Genomic DNA, 22,478 nt, shown 5'->3' with positions numbered 1-22,478 from the left:
TAGAAAATTGCAAATGGTACCAGAACCATATTTCTGTAGCTTAATTAGATCCAGGGCAAATCATACACAGAAGTTTCTTATGTCCATGCAATATCTTCCATTGTCAAGTTACTCTTCATGCGCCTGGAAAAACTAGAGAGAGGCTTGCAAGGGGTTATTTTAGACAGAAAACTTTAAACAATTCATTCAAGCCTTTCCTTTCTTCACAAAGCAGAGAGTGGATGTGAAAGAGATTTGGCTGTGGTATCTATCACTCTATTGATCACCAGCGTTGATTAAACTGATTTAGCTGCCTAGACAGTCTTCTTTTCTCACTTAGAGCTCCCTGTGTATTCATCCTCCCTACTCACAAGTTTGCTGTTCTGACCGAATATGACTTTCCACATAGAGTTGTACATTTCTTAAACATCCAAGCTCTCAAATTCATCACAGAAACAATAACTGAGATGAACTACTGAGGCACCCTGGAAACCTCATTCAAAGTGAATCTAGTTGTAAGAAACCACATTTCACCTGTGCTCAGTAAGCATAGAAGGTTTCTGATTCCAGTAACCACAGGGGTAAAGCACAATTACCATTTTACCTAAGGCTACAATAACACTTTGACTGATGGCAACCTTCATGGGTTGCAATATATCTTGAGATAATAATACTTTGATGGATCCAAGATTCCATTGGTGTGAGTTATCTCGAGATCAAATATTAAGTGCCTACTATATGGAAAGCATTGTGCCTCAGCACCTTGTGTGGAAGGGTGCCAGGAACACATCTCTAAGAATACATAGTACTAAAAGATTTGACCATGCCACTCACCTGTTCAAAAAAATCTTTTAAAAAAATTTTTTATAGATAGGATAGAATACAAAATCCTCAGCCTGGTATTTAAAGCCATTCACAATCTGGCTTCCAACAGCTTTTTCAGTCTCATTTCATACATAATACTTGCCACCCTCACTCTCAGTTACAGGCAAACTAGCCTCCTTTCTCCTTATAAAACATTGCATCTTCTTGCCTTAGTGATTTTACATTAGCTATTTTCTGTTTCTGGAATTTACTCCTTCCTCACCTCTACCACATTCCTTTACTACTACTCATCCCACCTAGTGCTCAAAAGCAAGGGTTCTTACCTTGCCTCAGGTGAATTAGAAAGATAGCTATATTGATAGGAAGTTGAAAAATCTGTTGAGGATATACATATATATATATATTATATATATATATCACATACATACATATATATACACACAGTGTGTATATATATATATAGTAGATGATGGATGATGGATAGATGGGTAGATCGGTAGATGATAGAAAGATAAACACATGAATAGATAGGTAGACAGAAGGATAGAGATGGATATAGAGATAGATGATAGACAACTGTATTTCAATAAACAGGCATACCTTGGAGATGTTGCAGGTTCAGTTCCAGACCACCACAATAAAGTTAATATCGCAAAAAAGTGATTCACATAAAATTTTTGGTTTCCCAGTGCATATAAAAATTATGTTTATATTATACTATAGTCTGTTAAGTGTGCAATAGTATTATGTCTAAAAAATGTACATACCAAAATTAAAAATACTTTATTGCTAAAAAATGCTAACCATCATCTGAACCTTCAATGAGTCATAATGATTTTGCTAGTAGAGGGCCTTACCTGCATGTTGATAGCTGCTGATTAATCAGGGTAGTGTTTGCTGAAGGTTGGGGTGGCTGTGGCAATTTCTTAAAATAAGACAATGACGTTTGCCCCATCGATTAACTCTTCCTTTCACTTGAATTCTTAGAGGACATTGTAGGTTTATTAATTGGCCTAATTTCAATATTGTCGTCTCAGGGAATAAGGAGGCCCACAGAGAGGGAGAGAAGGGGGTGCAATTAGTTGATGGAACAGTCACAACACACACATTTATCATGTAAGTTCACTGTCTTATATGGGCATGGCTCCTGGTTCCCCAAAACAATTACAACCGTACCATTAAAGACCACAGATCACAGATCACCATATCAGATAATGAAACAGATGAATGAAATAATGGAAAAGTTTGAAATATTGCAAGACTTTCCAGAATGTAACACAGAGACATAACATGAGCACATGCTGTTGGACTTGCTCGTGGCAGGGTTGCCACAAACCTTCAATTTGTAAAAAATGCAATATCTATGAAGTGCAATAAAGCAAAGTGCGATAAAATGAGACGTACCTTTTTTATCTCATTCACTTATTTTATGCATTTAAAAACATTATTGAGAATTCTTAGAGCTCCACAGCTCACCAGGCTGACAAAGGGGCTGCAGATCTAAAAATGATTCGAGAACCCCTGCAGAGTTTTGGACTTGGGAGTCAACAACACTTTGTATGTGCTTATTAAACGCTAGGCCCAGTTCTGGGAATACGAATATTAGCAAAAAGAAATACAGTCCCTGGAATCAGCAAGACTGGCCTCCTCGTCTTGCCTGAAGCATCAGCCATGGTCGTTTAATTTGCCTCGGGGCCTCCTTTCCTCGGTTGTAAAATGAAGTTTTATTTATTATTATCCATTACTCTGAAAGTCCTCCGCAACGCTAATTCTGTTACTACGCGGCATTTATTCATCTCCGTCCGCATGTCCCCTTATGATACAAGTGGAGTGTCAGCTCCCTGAAAGCAGGGGCTGTTTTTAATTTTTCTCCCTGGTTCCCCCGCGCCTGGCACAGAGCCTGGCGGCTCCCGACGGCCTAGAAGCGGAGTCAAAAGCGGTGGTTAAAGTGTAGACTTCACACATTATGTGGGACGAGGCCAGGGGCGGCCGGGAAGTCCTGAGGGAGGCCCGGGGAGGCCGAGCGGCGCTGCAGGCGGAGCGCTCCGGGAGGCTGGGGGCTGACTCGGCCCTGCCACAGGTGCCCCCCTACTGCCGGGTGAAGCAGCGAGCCTTTGTCCACCGTTTGGTGAAGCTTCTTCGTTTTGCACGCTCTGAACGGGCTCTCCCACGCTCACTTGGCCCAAAGTCCGCATTAATGACATTTAAAAAAAAAGAAAAATGACGAGTCCCCACGGCTTCACCCATCAAGCTATAAGTGAAACTATCGCACGCTTCCCTTGACCCTCAGCTTGGCGGGAGTCCTACTTCTCGCGGGATTTCAGTACACTCACCACCACCCTCCCCCGCGACCGAACTTCTCCCGGAAGCCAATTGGTTCAAAGAGAACTTGAGTGGGCGGAGTCAAGAGTCCCCGAGGGGAGGGGAGAGGAGAGGGGTGGAATCCCGCCCGCGGAGGAGGAAGGGAAGAGGAAGAACTGCTAGGCCACGCCCCCTCTCCTACTGGCAGTGGAGAGGGGTGTGCGCAAACTCCTGGGCCCGCCCGGGTCTGGGTTCGAGCTGGTGCTTGTTGCCAGGCGCGCGCCAGTCTTCCGGAAGACGGAGCTCGATGGGTGTGGGGTCGGTGCTCTGGCCCGGGTTCCTGCAGCCCCCGCTGCTGCTACTACTGCTGCTGGCCCGGCACAGCTTGGGCACCTCCGGCCTGCTGCCCCTTGTCATCAACACTTGGCCTTTTAGGGGTGCAACCATAGCAGGTGCCGGCCAGGGGTGGGACGGGCGGGGGTGGCACTGAATTTAACCCCCTGGGAGGCCCCATTCCTTATCCTTTAGCTGGGAGGAGGCGCTGCCCGAGGAGGGGGGCTCGATGGGGGTAGGGGTGGGGTGCGCCTCTTAGAGGCATCTCTTCTCTTTGCTCCCTAGGGGCCAGGACTAGCAAAGGGCAGGCCGGGATGGAGAGTGCTAAGAAAACACGTTCTCCGCGTAGACCCTAGACGTCGTCCAGCCCAACCCCCTCCCCTTCATTTTACAGATAGGAAACTGAGGCAGGCCCAAAGAGGCTTAAATGCCACTCATTGCAGTTCTTCCGACTCCACATCCCAGGAGGTTGGGAATCAAGTAAGGAAGCCAGGGATGGGAGCAGCCCAGCAGTAGTTTGGAGAAAGAGCTTATTATTAAGCTTAACCTAGTTAGAAATGACCCCAGAGGTCCCGCTCAACCCCTTTATCTTGTAGATAAACTGAGGCTGAGAGAAGCCTTAAGGGACTTGCTGAAAGTCACAAGAGTAAGAAGCAAACCCTGCAAATCTTACTCCTCCCCCCGCCCCATTCAGCAGTCTTTTCATTGGATGGGAGCTGCTGGTGCAAGTTGATGAAGGGACCCCCTCCCCGCCCCCCCCTCCTCCTCACAGCCAGCCCAACCCCATCACTTTACAGCTAGGTATCTGTAGTCCAGAGACATGGACTTGTTGAAGGACCACAGTACATAGCAAGAGGTGCAGATCCTGGGACTCAGAATTCAGCTCTTTCCCCACCGGGGCATGAGGTCTTAAGCTTTTACTAATCCCTGAACAGCTGATTCAGAAGACCAGCACTAGGCCTTACCTTGCTGGCTTGTCTCTCTCCCTTAGAACTTGCCCTGCTTAGGTTGTATTTCAAATTCTTTATCTCCTGAGAACTCGAGGTAATTTGAGGGGCATAGAAATAAATCATTAAGACAAGAGTAGAATTGGTTTAGGCAAGAGAGGAGAAAGAACCTTTGGATTCACAGAAATGAGTTCTTTGGGTTGAATTCAGCACCACCTTTATAAAATAGAAATATTATATATGCTTTGAAGTTTGCCTGAAGCACTCTGGGGTATTGCCTTTGGGTAAAGGCCCTTTTAGCAAACATCTCTCCAGTAAAGTCCTCCTTGATCCTTATAGGGCTGGGCAGTTATGACCCTGGGTTCTTAAGGACCATGGTGGCTGCTTTCCAGTTGTACAAAGTACTCCAAAGCTGGGAAGCAAGGCCAGACAACTAACTTTCAAGGGCCTGCCTATCTAAAATTCCATGTGCACTGCTTGTAGGGGATGGGTGCTTTTGATTCATTTGATTTTTGTTTGTAGCCCCAGCTACTTTTGAAAAATTATACAAAATGCGGGACCTGAATGGTGCAGGTTCCTGTACATGTGAAATCACAGATTGTTGAAATGGGTAGAGTACTTAGAATTCGGTATGTGCAGTCGTGGTGTGTTTGAAATCCAATATTCAACAAGAATGTTATCTAGCCTCCCAAATATTTCACTTTTACTAGTAAAGGCATGGAGTCTGCTGAGGATTTGTGATTTAAGAAAAGGTTACAGGGAGTTGGAGGAGAGTTGGAATCATACAACTCCTGGGCTTTGACATTTCGAGCTATTCCTTTAGTATTCTGTTCCAAGTTTTATTTCTGAACCTGGAGTCTAATGCGTGTATATATTTGGCTATGGGGTAGCCCTTTTTGTTTAACCTAAGGGGACTTACTCACTGTTTTGCTTTAATAAAGGTAGTATATTCTATTCAAAGATGCATTTCATCTTAAGATAGGAAATACACAATTGTAAATTTTCTTTTCTATATGCTTTGTTTTATGCTTCTATTATAATAGAAATCCACTGGGCCATAATTTTAATGGTTCTAAACCACCTTTGTGTAGCTAATCTCAGTTTTCTCTTTTAAAAACAAGTGGAGGGAGCAACTTGGCTTTCCTCACTTTCTTCCTTTTTCACAGTCTCTGGTCTCATGACATTGTATATCACTAGGAAGACTCAGATGAGGAACTAGACAGGATTGACAGCTAAAAGTCTTTGAATCAATATGCATATTTAACGGAGATCAATTTATACTCAAGAGAGATTCCCCCTTTCCTCAAACTTGTTTTTTCAATGAACCTACTATGGGCAAGGAACTGGGCTAGACCCAGGGGATACAAAGTATGAAATAGTCCCTGCTTAGAGGTTTCCTCTTTGCCTTCTAAAAAGCATCCATGTGAGGCAGCTAGATGGCACAGTGGATAAAGCACTGGCCCTGGATTCAGGAAGACCTGAGTTCAAATCGGGCCTCAGACACTTGATACTTACTAGCTGTGGGACCCTGGGCAAGTCAGGGCAAGTCACTTAACCCTCATTGCCCCACAAAAACAAACAAATAAAAAGCATCCATGTAGCATCAAACAGCAAGCATTTTATTAAGGACTTATGTGCCAGGGATTAATTAGATTTAGCACTGAGGATGCATAGAAAATGCAAAAAAATAATCTTTGTTCTCAAGCTGTGCATACAGGACAAATATAAACTATATGGACAGTAATCTTAAGAGGGAGAAGGACTCCTGCAGAATGTGGCATTTGATCTGAGTCCTGAAAGGGAGGCATCCTAAGAAATAGAGGTGCGGTCAGAGGGCATTCTAGCAATGAAGGTACAGATAGCTCAGGGTAGAAGAAGGTGGAGCATCCTTTGTGAGGAAAAGCTAGACTGTTGGGGGGTGGGGATGATGTTCAGGAAGACTAGAAAGATAAGGAGGGGCCATGTTGTAATGAACATTTAGTGCCAAATATAAAAGCCAAATATTTTATCCCAAAGGTAATCAATTTAAGAAAATCATTTTCAGGGGCAGCTAGGTGGCACAGTGGATAAAGCACCAGCCCTGGATTCAGGAGTTCCTGAGTTCAAATCCGGCCTCAGACACTTGACACTTACTAGCTGTGTGACCCTGGGCAAGTCACAACCCCCATTGCCCCGCAAAAAAAAAAATAAAAATAAATTAAAGAAAATAATTTTCACAGCTGAATGAAGGATAGATTGAGTAAGTAGAGACTTGAGGCAAACAAACAATTAAGGAGGCTATCTCAGTGGTGCCAACAAACTACAGTGGAGGCTCTATGGGTTGAGAAGAAATGTAAAAAAAAAAAAAATGGATATAGAAATGACCAGATTTGGCCCCAGGTCATATAGAGTGAAGAGTCTAGGGTGGCAACTTTGTTGAGCATCTCAGTAGTAGCATTTTGATGAATTTCTCAGAAGTCCAGACATTTGATTCATGCACGTAGCAACACTTAAATCATTGTGTTTTGTTTCACAGCATGGCAAACCCTACAGTCCGGAGGTTCTGTATTAGATGCAGTTGAAAAGGGGTGTTCTTGGTGTGAGAGAAATCAGTGTGATGGCAGTGTAGGTTTTGGTGGAAATCCTGATGAATCTGGAGAAACGACATTGGATTCCATGATTATGGATGGGTAAGTAACACAAGTCAAAGTGGTCCTTTATGGGAAAGCTTGACATCATATTGAGGTCAGTGTATACTCTTCTACTTCGAAAACACAGGTAGAAGAGAAGACAGGTATAGACTTTTAGGGAAGAAATATAAGGCCAGAATGGATCCTCTGGCAGAATGGTGGTCACTCAGAACTCCTCCAGCTATAGAAATCTGTGACCCAGTAATCTGTTGTTGACCACCCTTAGCTTTTCCACATACCAGTCAATCACTGTACTTTGTTGATGGTGATTATCCCATGGAAATAAACCATTTTGTTTGAATCTGGGAGCAGGAAGGATCCAAGACTGAAAAGTGGCTTTGCCCTCCTACTAATTATCTCCACCTGCCTTCCTTTCAATCTTCTGGCCTTAACAACTAATTAACTTTTAGCTTCCAACTTCCTTCTAAAACATTTTATTGATGCACTTTTCTTTTTTTCATCCTTATTGCTTCTTGGTAACTAACTCTGTCCCTTATCTCCTTCTCTTTCCACACAGAACCCTTCCTTATAACAAATAAATGCAGTCAAGCAAGTTAAGTCAATTGGCCACTGGCTCTGTGGTCAAAGGTCTTGGGTTCTGGTCTCACCTCTGCTACCATCTTTGTGACCTCAGGCAAATCCCTTTACCTGCCTGGATTTCACTTTCCTCATATGTTAAATGAAGAGGTTGCATTAGATGACCTCTGAAGTCCCTTCTAGGTCCTTGTGCTCCTAGATCTTGTGGTAAAAATTATTTGTGGTATAGGCAGTTTTTGAAGGACCTCCCCTTTGCGGGGAGAAAGATTGAACATTCCCCGAAGGGAGGTTAGAGGGCACTTCTGGAATGCTAGCTCTCCAGGCACTTCCAGAACACTAATTTGCTCTCTGTGTGGCTACTGCTGACCTGCTGGCGAGTGCTGGTTCTTGGTCTGGCGGGCTGTTCAGTTGTTTGGTGAGTTAATGATGGAAAACCCTAAATTCCTTTGAACTAGCTTAATGGGAAAACAGTCTGGGGATTGCATAGGTGAAATTTAGAGTTAATAATATTTATCTGTATTTCTATTTTCCTATTTCCTTATCTTTGATTTTTTATTAGTTTCACCTTTGTTGTTTAATTAATTCCCAAGTAATAAAATCTGATCCTTTTGTGAACTAAAGCTTAGAGGCTCCTTTCTTATTGGCCTGGGAGAAATATCTAAAAGGGCAATTCAGAGCAGAGGGAGAACCTAAAAGGTTCCTCACATTTCCAGGACCCCAATATTAAGGCGAGTCACCCAATTAATGCTCCGTATATCAAATTTTGGCCCTCACAATCTGATCCTTTTGTGAACTAAAGCTTAGAGGCTCCTTTCTTATTGGCCTGGGAGAAATATCTAAAAGGGCAATTCAGAGCAGAGGGAGAACCTAAAAGGTTCCTCACATTTCCAGGACCCCAATATTAAGGCGAGTCACCCAAATAATGCTCCGTATATCAAATTTTGGCCCTCACAATCTGAAAAATGTAGGCATCCTTTTGAATGTCTTTCCACCACAGGTGGGGTCCTCTGAAGTCACCATTGAGCTCTCTCTGAATCAGAATGCTAGTCTTTCATTGTTTCTGTTGTGGTCAGTGCAATAAACATCTTTAAAAGAAGCCAGGAAGGAATAGAATTTATTAGTATTAATTATTTTGATGTGAGCTCTTTCAGAACATGGACTGTCCTATTTCTCTTTGTATCCCCAATGCTTAGCACAGTGCTTTGTACACAGTAAGTGCTTAATTGATAATTTATTCAGTAAAGCTTTTAGGTTTGAGTTGGGGCATATACTAGGGGGAAGGGAGTAGGTTAGAATTAGAGAATAAGGATTATTTCTCATGACTATTAAAAGGAAAGAAATTATTTTAAAGTTTGGGGCTTTAAAATATCTTCCCTAAATAGTTGATTTGTATCGAGGTGGGGATGCAGTTTTTTTCATCAAAACTTAGAAAATTATTGTCCACAATAAATTTTGCAAAAACAAAACTTCAAATGATCCACAAAAAATATGCCCTTTCCCAGGTGAGTGATGTTGATCAGGGAAGCAATCTGAAAACCTTGGGAAATCTGAGAATAAGTAAGGTTTCACAAAACCTTGTCAATTACTTGCCCACAAATTCACCACCTGTATTTGTGAACCTTGTGACTGACCTTGAAATTTTTTCTTTAGCACCACCATGCAAGTAGGGGCAGTAGCAGATCTCAGACGAATTAAAAATGCTATCGGTGTGGCAAGAAAAGTAATGGAACATACTAAACACACCCTTTTAGTGGGAGAATCAGGTACAGTGCTTCTAATTATGTTAAAAAATTCTGGGGAAAAAAATGTGCTGCTGAGGAATCAGAACTTAATCATTTAAATCTGTGTGATTTGATTTGTAATTTAGTCTTTTTTAAAAAGCAATGACATTCGGGGCAGCTAGGTGGCGCAGGGGATAGAGCACCAGCCCTGGAGTCAGGAGTACCTGGGTTCAAATCCGGCCTTAGACACTTAACACTTACTAGCTGTGTGACCCTGGGCAAGTCACTTAACCCCAATTGCCTCACTTGAAAAAAAAAAAAAAAGCAATGACATTCAAAGATAGCTTTATGTATATGTAAATGAAAATCATTACCTTTATCACATTTTTATGCAATTAAGATAGTATACTTTTTTCTAAGTTAATAAACGTTGCAAAACTGTCTGGTTTTAAAAATGCAGAAGACTTTGAACACTTGTGGGCGTATTTGTACATTTCCTTGGTAAAAGTAGTTAAGATTTATTCTTCCTCATGGCATGAGGATTTTATGTTGATTACACTTTGTTTCTTTTAATTCTCAAAGGTAGCATTCATTATGTCCAGGAACATTAAGTGAAAAATGCAGTCAGTACCTTAAACATCATAATTAGATCACAGATTCCATAGTTGGCTTCCTGCTGTGTTAAAGTACTCCTTTACCCTGAGTTTAAAATTATCCTACTTTAAACTACCTAAAACTTCTTTGTGCCTAAATCTACTTCCTTTAAGCTCCAACAACACAGTAATAGAGGAAGAATTTTTTTTTTAAATCCGCAAAAACAATCAATACATCCCAACCAAAAACAAAACAAAAACTTGTTAAAACAATATATGTGATGTTCTACAATTGTGGACCCCCTCCCTTTGCAAAGGATTTAGGGTGCGTGTGGCGGGTGATTTCACTAGCCACAGATTTAGGAGACATTAGGTTCTAATTTGCTAATCCTCAAACATCAGTAAACTAGGGGGGCAGGTAAAGACACACATTAGATTTTACTCATCCCACTTGCAACCCACTTTCTCTGTTCCTGCTCCTAGTCTGCTAACAGTTGCTGGACAAAATACTGTTTTCACCCACCATCATTAATTAATCCTATGTTAATAACTTTCCCTGGGCCCCTACTGTAACTTGGTAATTTTTCATTTTTTGCTCTGACTTTTTCTGTCTCTGCCCCAGAGTGAGGTACTATAACTTAATAGAGTACTAGTCTAGGAGTCAGAAAGATTGCTTTTTTTTTGGTTGTGTCCAACTCCTTTTAGTCCATTTTGGGTTTTCTTGGCAAAGCTACTGGAGTGGTTTGCCATTTCTTTCTCCAGCTCATTTTATAGATGAGGAAACTGAGGCAAACAGCATCAAGTGACTTACCCAGGGTCACACAGCTATTAAGTGTCAGAGACCAGATTTGAACTCACAAAGCCTGGCACTCTATCCACTGCACTACCTTGTTGCTCAGGAAAAGCTGAGTTCAAATTCTGCCTCAGACTTTTAGTAGCTGTGTGACCATTGGCAAATCATTTAGTCTCACCCTCAGTTTCCTCATCTGTAAAAGATAGATAAAGGTAGCACCTACTAAACAAGGTTGTTGTAATGAGGTAATAGAAGTGAAGCCCTTTACATATCTGAAGATAGTATATAGTTGTTAATTATTACTACTACTACTACTATTATTGCTATTATTTAAACGCTTCTCTTCCTTCAGAACCCAGAATAGGTAGCCCCTCTCTTCCCTGTTACCATTCTCCCCTCTCTCTCAGCTAAAAAAGGTAACCCGCTCCTCTTTTCCTTTTCCTCCTTTGCCTCTCACACTCTTTAACTTATATTCAATTTATTTGTATACTCGTCGTGTTTCCCATATTGGTACTTAAGGGTAGGATCTACCATTTCTCCATCTTTGTATCCCTAGCACTGACACAGTACCTTGCATACTCAAAAAAAAAAAAAAGATTTGTTAAATGGCAGATAACTTTAAGAGCAGGAGATAAAAGATCAGTTTGGTGAACAAAGAAGTGTTTCCTGTTTGGGCAGAGTGGGTGTGTAGGAGGGAGTTGGAGGAGGCTTCAATCAGGAAAGTTTATATACCTCTTTCCCATCCTTATCTTCATGTGCAGGAGAATTTTTTTTTCTACATAAATTCATAATTCATTATAATTTCCTTAAAACAAAAGCTTGTTTTACACATTAAACCTTTACCTGTTGAGGGAAATATGATTTTTAAAATTTTGCTGTCTTTTATTGAATGTCAAATAATTTGTTGATTGTTGTAGCAATTTTACATGTTATAATATACACACCCATGTATAATATGTAAAATGTTTTGCACATTTTAGGATGCTATATAATAGTCCTGTTTATCATCACCTTTATGATGACTATTATTTTGCTTTTATCTTCATCTCTTTAGCTACCCGGTTTGCTGAAAATATGGGATTTCCAAATGAGGAATTATCTACCAACACGTCTCGTTTTCTTTATTCGGAGTGGCTGAAACATAAATGTCAGCCAAATTTCTGGAAGGTGTGTATGTTTTGTCATAGAATGCTCCTAATTGTCTGACATTGTTAGACGACTTTGGGGGTTTAAAATATGAATTATTTGAACAATTTAAATTATTTTGCCTATATCTACATCTGAGAATCATTTGATACTTTGCCATCAGTGGGTTTTCTGTGCCTGGAAGTGCTTTGAAGTGTCACTGCATCTTGCTGGGGATTGATGCTGTCAGACGCCAGTGACTTAACTGCCGGTTCATACTGCTCACATTATATTAGCAGGCTCTTTATCATCACATTGGTGTAGCTTTGTCACCAAGAATTCATTTCTCCCCAACCCGGAAAATGCTTTGTTCTCTATTTGGCCCTTTGTTCCACTCTCACACCACCACCACTACCACCACCATTAGAATAACTAGACTGGAATTATAAGCCTAGCTTCTGAAAGAATGTGTTCAGAGTCCATCTATGTATGAGACATTAGAAGTGTCTGTCAGTTTATGTGTTTGACATAGATATAAGTAAGCATCAGGTTCCCTGCTGCCTTGAATGAGGAAATATGTACTTTTAACGTTGGCTTTTAAACGGAACTTTCCTTAAGAGAAAATTCTACGGATGTGACCCTTGTTCCTAGGTTTTTAGCATTTTTTAGAGCTTTTGTAAAATATGTACCCACATACTCTCTCCTTCCCACTCTCCACACTCCATATACACACACGTATACATACATACATATATACAAAACAAACTATATGTGCATAAGTAGTGTTTTTTATATATCCACATATGTATGTATTTATATATTTGTGTAATAGGGAGCAGGGCTACTAAAATAAGAGTTGATTTGACTTGACGGCTAGGAGCAATCAGGAAAACTTGGGTTCAAATTCCACTCTGACAGCCCCAGGGCCCTTAACCTCTCAGTGCCTCTGAGAACTGTTTGGCATTTATAGTCTTGCTCTGCATTGACTGGGAGAATTTTCTCTTCTGAAATTCTCTCTCCTAATAAAATCACAGGTCCAGATTGGGGAAAGGGGTTGAGTTGGGGGGTGGGGGAGGAATAAGTTTTAGAAATGACTGAAAATAAATCCTGTAAATCTGAATGCAGATTAAAACATACTATTTTCACTTTTGTTCTTGCTTTTTGGTTATTGTTCTTGTTTATTCTTTCTGGCATTTTTATTGTTGTTCTGATCCTTCTCTTAGAACATGCCTAATGTGGGAATATGTTTAACATGGTTATAATGCATAAAACCTATATCAGATTACTTGCTGGCTTTGGGAGCGGGGGAGGGAAGGGCAGGTGGGAGAAAAATTTGCAGCTCAGAAAAATATCTTTAGGTGTAATTGGAAAAAAGTTAAAAATATTAACTTTTTTAAAAAGCAAAAGAAATAAATTCCTGTAAACCTAGTTTAGTAAATATTGAATTTGTTTTCCTTTTTAAAAATCCAGAAACCTTATTCTGCTCATAGTAAATAACGTAATTCTTAAATTTAATTATCAGCTAACTGTGTGCCTCATTCAATTGAGGGCTGCTGTTTGGTGATTGAAAATCTCATAGTTTAGGCAAGAGAGATTGATACCTATTCTAAAGAATATAATCAAGATATAGTAAGTTAAATTTATATATATGTAACCAACTCATTATAAAATACAGATATCAGAATAGATAATCATGAAACTATCCATTTAAATATGTCAATATTTATATTGTGATTTTTAAGGTTTTTCAAAATGTTTTTCTATATACCATCTCATTCATTTCTTACAACTAAGTGATGTAGGCTGTTATACCCAATTTACAGATGAGGAAACTGAGGCAAACAGGTTAAGTGACTTGCCCAGGGTCCCACAGCTAGTAAGTGTCTGAGGCTGGATGTGGACTCGGGTTTTCCTGACTCCTGATACAGCAATCTAAAGCCTGACTCCTAGCTCCCTCAATTACCCTGTACCAGATTCCTCTTGTTCTTTTCTTATGGTTGGCTATGATTATTTTTAGGTTGGCTTTTGGGGGTTAGTAGACGTTTTTGGATAAAGCATACTTACAGAAAAATTATATTTGAAATATTATTTACAGAATGTTATACCAGATCCAACAAAATTCTGTGGACCATATAAACCAACTACAGTCCTAAAACAGCACCTTCACACGTCTGAGAAAATAGATATTCACAGTCATGATACTATTGGTAATTTACCTTTTATGAATTTTTCAAACTTAAGGAGTTAGAATTTTTAAAATTGCTTTTGCTTATCTCTTAACTGATCCATGACTATTTATGTTCCAGGAACCTGATACTTTTGTAATCATTTTTTTTTAAAAGGTAAAGTCTAGGGTAACCTTATATTAACTCCCAAGGAAGAGTGGACCTCTTTCCCCCAGCATCTGCCTGCCATTTGGTGAATTATCTCTTCCAGGACACTGACTGGCACCCAGCATGCTTAACAGCTAATGAATATTCAAGTGCAAGCTTAAAAATCCATTTTTTATTTTCAGTTCAATTCTTGTAAGTCAAATTTTTGTACATTATTTTTTCCTAAGGTTGTAGTCAGAAAATTAGCATCAGTCTGCCTCAGTGATTATCCTTAATGTCCCTTTTTAGACAGATTTTGAAGGGTGACTGCCAATTTTTAGGAGAAAAATAAGGGGCGGTGGTGGCACCCCTCTGAACAAAAGAGTAAACTATGAAAATGTCCCATCAAAAGCCAAAAGGTCAGGATCCTCTGGTTCATTGACTTTACATTAAATATTATGAATGGTATTTTCACAGTTCCCCAGTTTTCTTCTTCTGTCCCTTTACCTAGCCTGAAAACACCTAGAGGGAATGGTGTCCTAGAAGTTTGATTCATTTTATTATACTCTTATTTAAATGTATTTCAGAAATATTTTTGATTTGGTACCAACTGATTCTGTTGTTTTTTTTTGTTGTTTTTAAACTCCTAGGCATGGTTGTGATTGGTAAGACAGGACATATTGCTGCTGGCACATCCACAAATGGTGCGAGGTTCAAAATACCTGGGTTAGTGTTTGATCAATGGAAAATATTTGTTCAATGGCTGTTATGTGAAAGCACTGCACTAGGTACTAAGGGGGGAATAAAAAGAAGCATGAGACATTGTCCTTGTCCTTAAGCAGCAACAAATCTAGAATCGGAAGAGACCTGAGAGGCCATTTGATCCGGCCCCTCATTTTACAAATGAGAAAATGGATCTGAGTGATTAAGTGACTTACCCCAGTTCATAGAATAATTTGTCACCTGCTCTGCTTCTTGTATAGAAGCAGCATGATCTGGTGGATGAAATGCTGTGTTTGGGGTCTGAAGACCTGGATTTGAATCCTACCTTTGGCACTTACTAGCTGGGTAGCCCTGGACAGGTCACTTAACTAGCTTGTTCTTCAGTTATAGTAAGAGAAACAATTATTTCTCTCTTATTAATAACTAATTATTGAATCACAACCAAGGTTTTTCCTCTTTTCTACTTCCTCATCCAGAAATTAACCAGTGTGGAAAATCTTAGGCAAAGATTACCCAGGCCAAGATCTAACCAGACAATAAAAGAAATTCTAAGTTTGTGCTAAGGGGAAAATTCCTTCACATTGTGTTTACTCAGACAAGTCTGGGAAAGTGTTGATACCCCCTTTTGTCATAGAGGTGACATGGAAATGGATAAGTCTCTTTGACCAAGGTTTGGGTGATCCAAGTCACTATAGCCCAGGCTCTCATTATAATATTCATTTTCTTACTTACTGTTAACCAAACAGAGTTGATTGCCACCTTAAGGAGTACCTACTCTTCCAAGAGCATATAAACTATGAGCCCACCACCATGAGGGCTCTTTGATCTAAGAAAGACAGCCAAATGACCATCCTTTTGTTAATAAACATGCTGGCGTTATTAATAAAACAATTAAATTACCCAGAAACTATGTATTTCAAACTTTTAAATGCTACACCATACTAGGGCAGAAGGTTCTCACACTGGGAGTTTCCTACCTTGGTGAAGTTGCAGGTCTTCGGTAGATTCTGCCTTCAGTAGAGAGAAGGTTGCAACAAATGGATATTCAAGAAATTTAGTTCCTTCAATACTGTCTCATGCCTGGGTACCAAACATGTGATCTGTTTCTTAGATTACAGGTCTATTTTTCCCAGGTTGTTGTAGCATAGTCATGATAATTTTGCTTCTCACCCCAAAGCTCTCCACTTTGCATTTCCCCCTTCAGTGCCTGATTTCCCTTATCAAAGTTGTATTTTTTTAAACAACATTCTTTAAATGCATTCCATCCCTTTCCAAGAGCTTTACTTTTTTCTAAATGCACATTTTTGTGTTTTCCGAGCACAAATTGTATGTACTTTATGGGCCCCTACAAAATTCTCCTTATGCCTGGAAGTAAAATACTCAGTCCCTGTAATTCTTGTTGGTAGCTTTGATTCTATGACAAAGATGCCTATTTGCTGCCCTGGGGACACTTTAATGAGGCTTTATTTACAGCAGGCTTTTTCTGCCTTTTTGTGGTATTACACAGCATAGCCCTGCTGCCTTTGGGGCATTGGTGATGCCTACATGGTGAGCCCTATTCATTGTCAGTGCACTAACACATACTCCCCATAACTGTTGTCTTCAAGACCTTTTCAAGAAGGTTTCAGTTATCAGCTATATATCTCACACTACTTCCTATATCTTTCCTCTTCCTACTGAACAGACTCCAAATGCCACCTTCCATCTTGTCAGTGAATTTTGTACAAGTGGAAGAGTTTGAGTGTAATTGTGTTTGACAGCATGCAATAACTGTCAGATAAGCATTATTGACATAAAAGTGCTGATGGAGTTCAGAACAGGTACATCTTACATGCAGGCAGGGGGTAGTGACAAAATGCTACCCTTGATATAGTCTTTGAATGATGATTAAGAGTTATTGGCAAGGGCAAGGAAGGATTTTTTACAAGGACAGCATGTGCAGAGTCAGGCTGAAATTTATATGGTACATTCTTAGGACCCATTGGTAGAGTAGAGGGGCTCTGTGAGAACACATGGTGCTAAAAGACTGAAAAGAAGACTAAAAAGAGACTAAAAGAAGTAAAGCTAGAAAAATAGGTTGGGGTGAGGTTATGAAGGCCTTGAAAACTCTTCCCAGAAGGGTCATCAGAGAAGTTTTTTGCATAGTGACTGCACAATGGAAACCAGTGGTTTAGCGAGATGAGTCTAACAAGGTAGATTGAAGTTGAAAGAGACAAGGGACAAAGAGCGGAGTGTAAGAGACTATTGAAATCCTCTACTGTGTGATGATGAAGGCTTTGGGCCTTTGCTATGTTGTAGACCAGAGGTGTCAAGCCCCAAGTCCTGGAACCAGATTAAAATATAATTGGGATGGGACGGCTAGGTGGTGCAGTGGATAGAGCACCAGCCATGGATTCAGGAGGACCTGAGTTCAAATCCAGCCTCAGACACTTAACACTTACTAGCTGTGTGACCCTGGGCAAGTCACTTAACCCCAATTGCCTCACCAAAAAAAAAATATATATATATATATATATATAAAATAAAATGTAATTGGGATATATGTTTAACAAAATAAATAACAATACAATACAACATAGATAATCTTAATTTGTGGGTTTCTAAATTAGTATACCATACAGGGATCCATTTCTCTTCAAATTTGACACCACTGGTCAAGATGACAACTGCAGAGCTGGTACTTTTACCTATATAGTATCAAATCCCACTCCAATTAGTATGTGTAAAAACCTGGTCGAAAGAACAGTCTTTTTTTTTTTTTTTTAATGTCTTACCTATAATAATAATGATGATTGTGTGGTTTGTATTTTTGTTTGGGGAGAACACCCAGTAGGCTACTATATCTTGCTCAATAAAATGTCTTCTTTCATTGGACAGATTCTATTGAACATTACAGATTTTTATCTTGTAATAATTAATCGTTTCCCTTTTAAAAGTCGAGTTGGGGATTCTCCAATAGCAGGGGCTGGTTCTTATGCTGATAGCACTGCTGGAGGGGCTGCTGCCACTGGAGATGGTGACATCATGATGCGGTTTTTACCCAGGTACATTTCTTCTTGACACCATGCTTAAGTTGGATATACTGTCAGCATCACAATCGTGACTGATTTTCTTTTTTTCTTGTATCATATTGGAATGCTTTCTGAACTAAATGTGCCTGCACAGAGGTTTGTGAACTTGCCTTTGAATTGTCCGTGCAGGGTTGTTTTGCCTCTGGTTCCATAGGCTTACTATCTTGTATTCCCATTAGTGACCATTATTGTCCTCAAAAGTATTTATGACTTGTCCTCCTGGGATAGGGTAACATTTCCCCTAATTTACAGATGAGGAAACTTAAGTACCATTTAAGTAATTTGCCCAAGGTCACTCAACCAGTCAGTAAAAAGACTGTGATTATTGATGGCAGAAAGGGGAAATGCAGTCATTGTATACAAGTAATTGCTGAAAGGTGGTTATTATGACTGGACAGTGTGCACACTAACGGCATTTTGCACTCAGACTATAACAGCATTTTTCTTTTAAATGGGACCTCCATTGCTTTATGACTTCTTGCTGGAGTGACCTAGCTGACACAGTTATTCAGCTATAACAAAAAGAATTCATTCATCTTTTATTTAAAATTAATTGGTGGATTACTTGGAAAGACAGCTATTGCATCAAAGCTGATTTTTTTTTTAACTGAGCCAACTTATTTACTTATGTGATTGCATTCATTCTATTGAAGATGATAACTTGAAGCAGGTTGAAATTTATAATTTCAGGTATACTAATTTCAGTGCATTATTTATTGCTGCACAGTAGTATAGTGGAAAGAATGTTGGATTTGCAGGCAAAGGACTTGGGTTTGAATTCTAATTTTAATATTAACTGTGTGACATTGGGCAAATCAGTTTCCTCAGGTGTAAGACGGGATGTTGTACTAGATGCCTTTTCGGGTTCATTCCAGCCCTAAATGATCCTAGCTCCTGGTGGTCCCTATTCATATATCTGTAATCCTGACAGATTAAAGTTGATTCATATTGTAAACCAGGGATTCTTAACCTAGAGCAGGGCGGGGCGGGGTGTCTATGGATGTTCACAGGGTCCGTGGACTGATTTCAGGGAGGTCTCTGAACTGGAATGGACAAAAACTTACATCTCTATTTTCACTAACCTTTGGTTTCTTTTGTAGTCCTATGCATTTTATTTGGTGCATTTAACTACAATATTCTGAGAAGGGATTCATAGATTTCACCAGCCTGCCAAAGGAGTTCTGATATGGAAAAAAGTTAAGAATTCCTGTGCCCCACCTTGTCATTAACTTTTTTTTTTTATTAGTTACCAAGCAGTAGAATATATGAGAAAAGGAGATGATCCAACTCTAGCTTGCCAGAAAGTTATTTCCAGAATCCAGAAATATTATCCTGAGTTCTTTGGGGCTGTTATATGTGCCAATACAACTGGAAGTTATGGTGAGTTATGTTTGATAAGTGTGTTTACAGATTTTTGTGATGATACACATTACACTATTTTGATTAACTCTCTATAGGATATAAAAGATACATGAGGGGCAGCTAGATGGCGCAGTGGATAGAGCACCGGCCCTGGAGTCAGGAGTACCTGAGTTCAAATCCGGCCTCAGACACTTAACACTTACTAGCTGTGTGACCCTGGGCAAGTCACTTAACCCTAATTGCCTCACTAAAAAAAAAAAAAAAAGATACATGAAACCCTGTATGTTCAGTAAATGTTTGTTAGTGGTGGTATAGATTACCTTAAGCATTCAAAGGATACCTGTACATTAGCCTTAGTAAGCCAGACCCTTAGCTGGCTGTCTCATGGTTCTGCCCTGCTTTTATCCACCAGCTCCACCCTCTCACTTATATCCTACAGTTTTGCTTTTTATTTCTGTGTGTTCTGTTAAGAGAAGGGGCTGATCTATATAGAGTCTTCTCCCTTCTTCATTTCTCATCCGTCCTCTAAATGTTACAGCTCCCTAAGGGGTCTTACTTAGGTATCGAAGGTGCAGGGGCTGTCCTTTTATCAAGTATTTCTAATGTGTAAGTATAGGAATAGATAGGAGAATTATTTCTGCATGTTACTGTATATGTGTCTTTTGCTTCATGTGCCTTCTTTATAAACCTATCACAGCTTCAAAGCACTTTGAGATCAACCACTGTGCTGGTGCTCATTAGTGAATTTTTAGATCACTAAAAAATACAACTTACTAATCAATATGTCATATTAACTTAGACTGCTTATTGTAGTTCTTTGATCTTTTCCTTCCCACAGTTCTCTTATTTGAAAAACTTGAATTTGAGGAATTTGTTTTTCCTTTCCAAGTACTAAGATAAATATTAAATATAAATCAGAAAAGAGGGACTCGAAGTAGAAAATATCAGTGTCATTGAATTTCTTCAATAAGCAAAAAGCTTCTCAGAAGTCCCAAAGATGAATTTAATAGGATGTAACAATGATAATTAAGTAATTATAGGTTAATTTTAAATTGATTTGTTGGATAAAGCTCAGAACAGTTTCTTGCATTTTAAGAGCCTTTATTCATGCAGTGATAATGACAAGAGATCTGAGTCTGGGTAGTAGAACAGAGGAAGGAAGTGTGATCAGAAGGAAAGAGATTCAAGGAGGGAGCTAGGATAGTGAGATGAGAGTGGTCACTTTGCAAAGGGACAGATGTCCTTGCTGAGGGCATGATGGAGGATGGAATATGATTCTGACTGACCACTGGCCTATAGGGAAAGTACTACCTATTTCACCAGCATCAGTGATCTGTCCTCCTCCCCTTTTTGGTTAAAGGCATAAGGTAAGATAATGAAAGCAGCAAGTATACAGAACCAGTATCCGGTGAGCATCCTATGGCTGGTAGGGAGGGCCTGCCTACCTGTCACTTTGGTCCTTAGTCACTAGGATTTTTAATGCTCTAAGAACTAAGCAGATACTATAGTGTTTTGACAGGTCTTGGGTAGAGACAGTGCATAAAAAACATTGAATCTTAAGGGAGAAAAGTATACAGATGAATATACTGAATATCTCTTAATGCAGTATAATACTAGAGAAAGAGCATTGGTACTGGAGTTACAGGATCTGGGTTCAAATTCTGTTTCTTGTGGTTTTACTACCTATGTGACCTTGGGTAAGTCACAGTCTTCTCTCTCCTTTTTGGGGGGGGGGGCGGGCAGTGGGGGTTAAGTGACTTGCCCAGGGTCACACAGCTAGTAAGTGTCAAGTGTCTGAGGCCGGATTTGAACTCAGGTCCTCCCCAATTCAGGACGGGTGCTTTATCCACTGCACCACCTAGCTGCCCCCAAGTCACAGTTTTCTTGACCCTCAGTTTACCCATCTTTAAAATGAGGCCAAATTAGGGGCAGCTAGGTGGCTCAGTAGATAAAGCACCAGCCCTGGATTCAGGAGGTCCTGAGTTCAAGTCTGGCCTCAGATACTTGACACTAGCTGTGTGATCCTGGGCAAGTCACTTAACCCCAATTGCCTCACCAAAAAAAAAAAAAAATGAAGCCAAATTAGATGACATCTAAGGTCTTTTCCAGCTCTAGATCTATGCTTCTTATAATCATAATTGTAAAATAAACATAATTAATACCCACTGACACATGTCTTTATCTCTCTTGCTCATTCACTTTCTCCTGCTCCAGGTGCTGCCTGCAACAAACTCTCAGGATTTTCTCAGTTTCGTTTCATGATTTATCATCCTCTGCAAAGCCAGCCAATTGAAGAAAAAGTCAACTGTATTTAATTCTCCTTTTCTATCAACATTTATATTTAAAAGATGAAGGAAGAAACAAAGGCCATGAGGGTCCGCTAGCTGCCATTTTTAAACACGTTCCTGCGCTATACCGTATGCTTTTGTGTCAATATGAGCATCTGAGTAAATTTGTGCTGACAAGGCGCTCTCCGCTGTCTCCCCTTGGATTTTGTTTACCGTGTCAGAAGGCTCTTTACACTCTCTTGCTTTCTCAGAATGTGAGAAGCTGTGTGTGGTTTATAGAATCTCAGGATTTTTCTCTTCCTGATTTTCATGAAGTTACTACATTGAGAGGCAGCGTGGTAGGGTTGAGAGATGATCACTATCTTTGGAGTCAGAAAACTTGGGTTCAGATCTCAGCTCTGCTGTTTGCTACCTGTGTGACTCTGGACAAATCACTTCTGAGCCTCAGTTTCCCTCCTCTGTAAAATATTAGGACTAGATGTCCTCTGAGACAGGAGTTATTAACCTGGAATCCATGAACAGAGAAAGAGAAAGAAAGATAGTTCCATAACTATTGTAATCAATTGATTTCCACTGTAATCCTAAACATTGTTATCTTAGGCTTTTAAAAATACGATTCTGAGAAGAGAGCATAGGCTTCACGGGACTGCTAAGGGCATCCACATTAAGAACCCCTGCTTGAACATCCCCTTCAGCTATAATCTTTAATTCTATGAATGCTCATACTATTACCATCGAATTGGTTTTTAGGAAACTTTTTGCTCCACCCTCCCCCTCCCCTGCTTAAAAGCAACAAACCCACAGATGTCTCTGTAAAGTGGCATTCTCTTTGAAATATCCAAGTATTTTAGTTGAGGAGCCAAAATGAGGCAAGGCATGATTAGTCATGATTGAATTTC

At 39.9% G+C, this 22,478-nt stretch overlaps 1 protein-coding gene across 1 annotated transcript; it reads left to right on the top strand.

Moving 5' to 3' along the window:
- The first annotated feature begins 3,253 nt into the window (after positions 1 to 3,253).
- On the top strand, positions 3,254 to 21,760 carry AGA (aspartylglucosaminidase). Its single transcript, XM_043971575.1, has 9 exons — positions 3,254 to 3,557; positions 6,901 to 7,054; positions 9,242 to 9,354; positions 11,753 to 11,865; positions 13,919 to 14,030; positions 14,786 to 14,861; positions 17,795 to 17,902; positions 19,176 to 19,309; positions 21,506 to 21,760. Exons 1-9 carry the CDS (start codon positions 3,413 to 3,415, stop codon positions 21,604 to 21,606), a joined length of 1,056 nt encoding a protein of 351 aa, XP_043827510.1. The 5' UTR covers positions 3,254 to 3,412; the 3' UTR covers positions 21,607 to 21,760.
- The last annotated feature ends 718 nt before the right edge of the window (positions 21,761 to 22,478 follow it).

Source organism: Dromiciops gliroides, chromosome 6, assembly GCF_019393635.1.
Source record: "Dromiciops gliroides isolate mDroGli1 chromosome 6, mDroGli1.pri, whole genome shotgun sequence".
NCBI classification, from domain to species: Eukaryota; Metazoa; Chordata; class Mammalia; order Microbiotheria; family Microbiotheriidae; genus Dromiciops; species Dromiciops gliroides.
The sequence above is the reverse complement of the archived record's forward strand: the minus strand, read 5'-3'. Positions and strand labels throughout refer to the sequence as shown.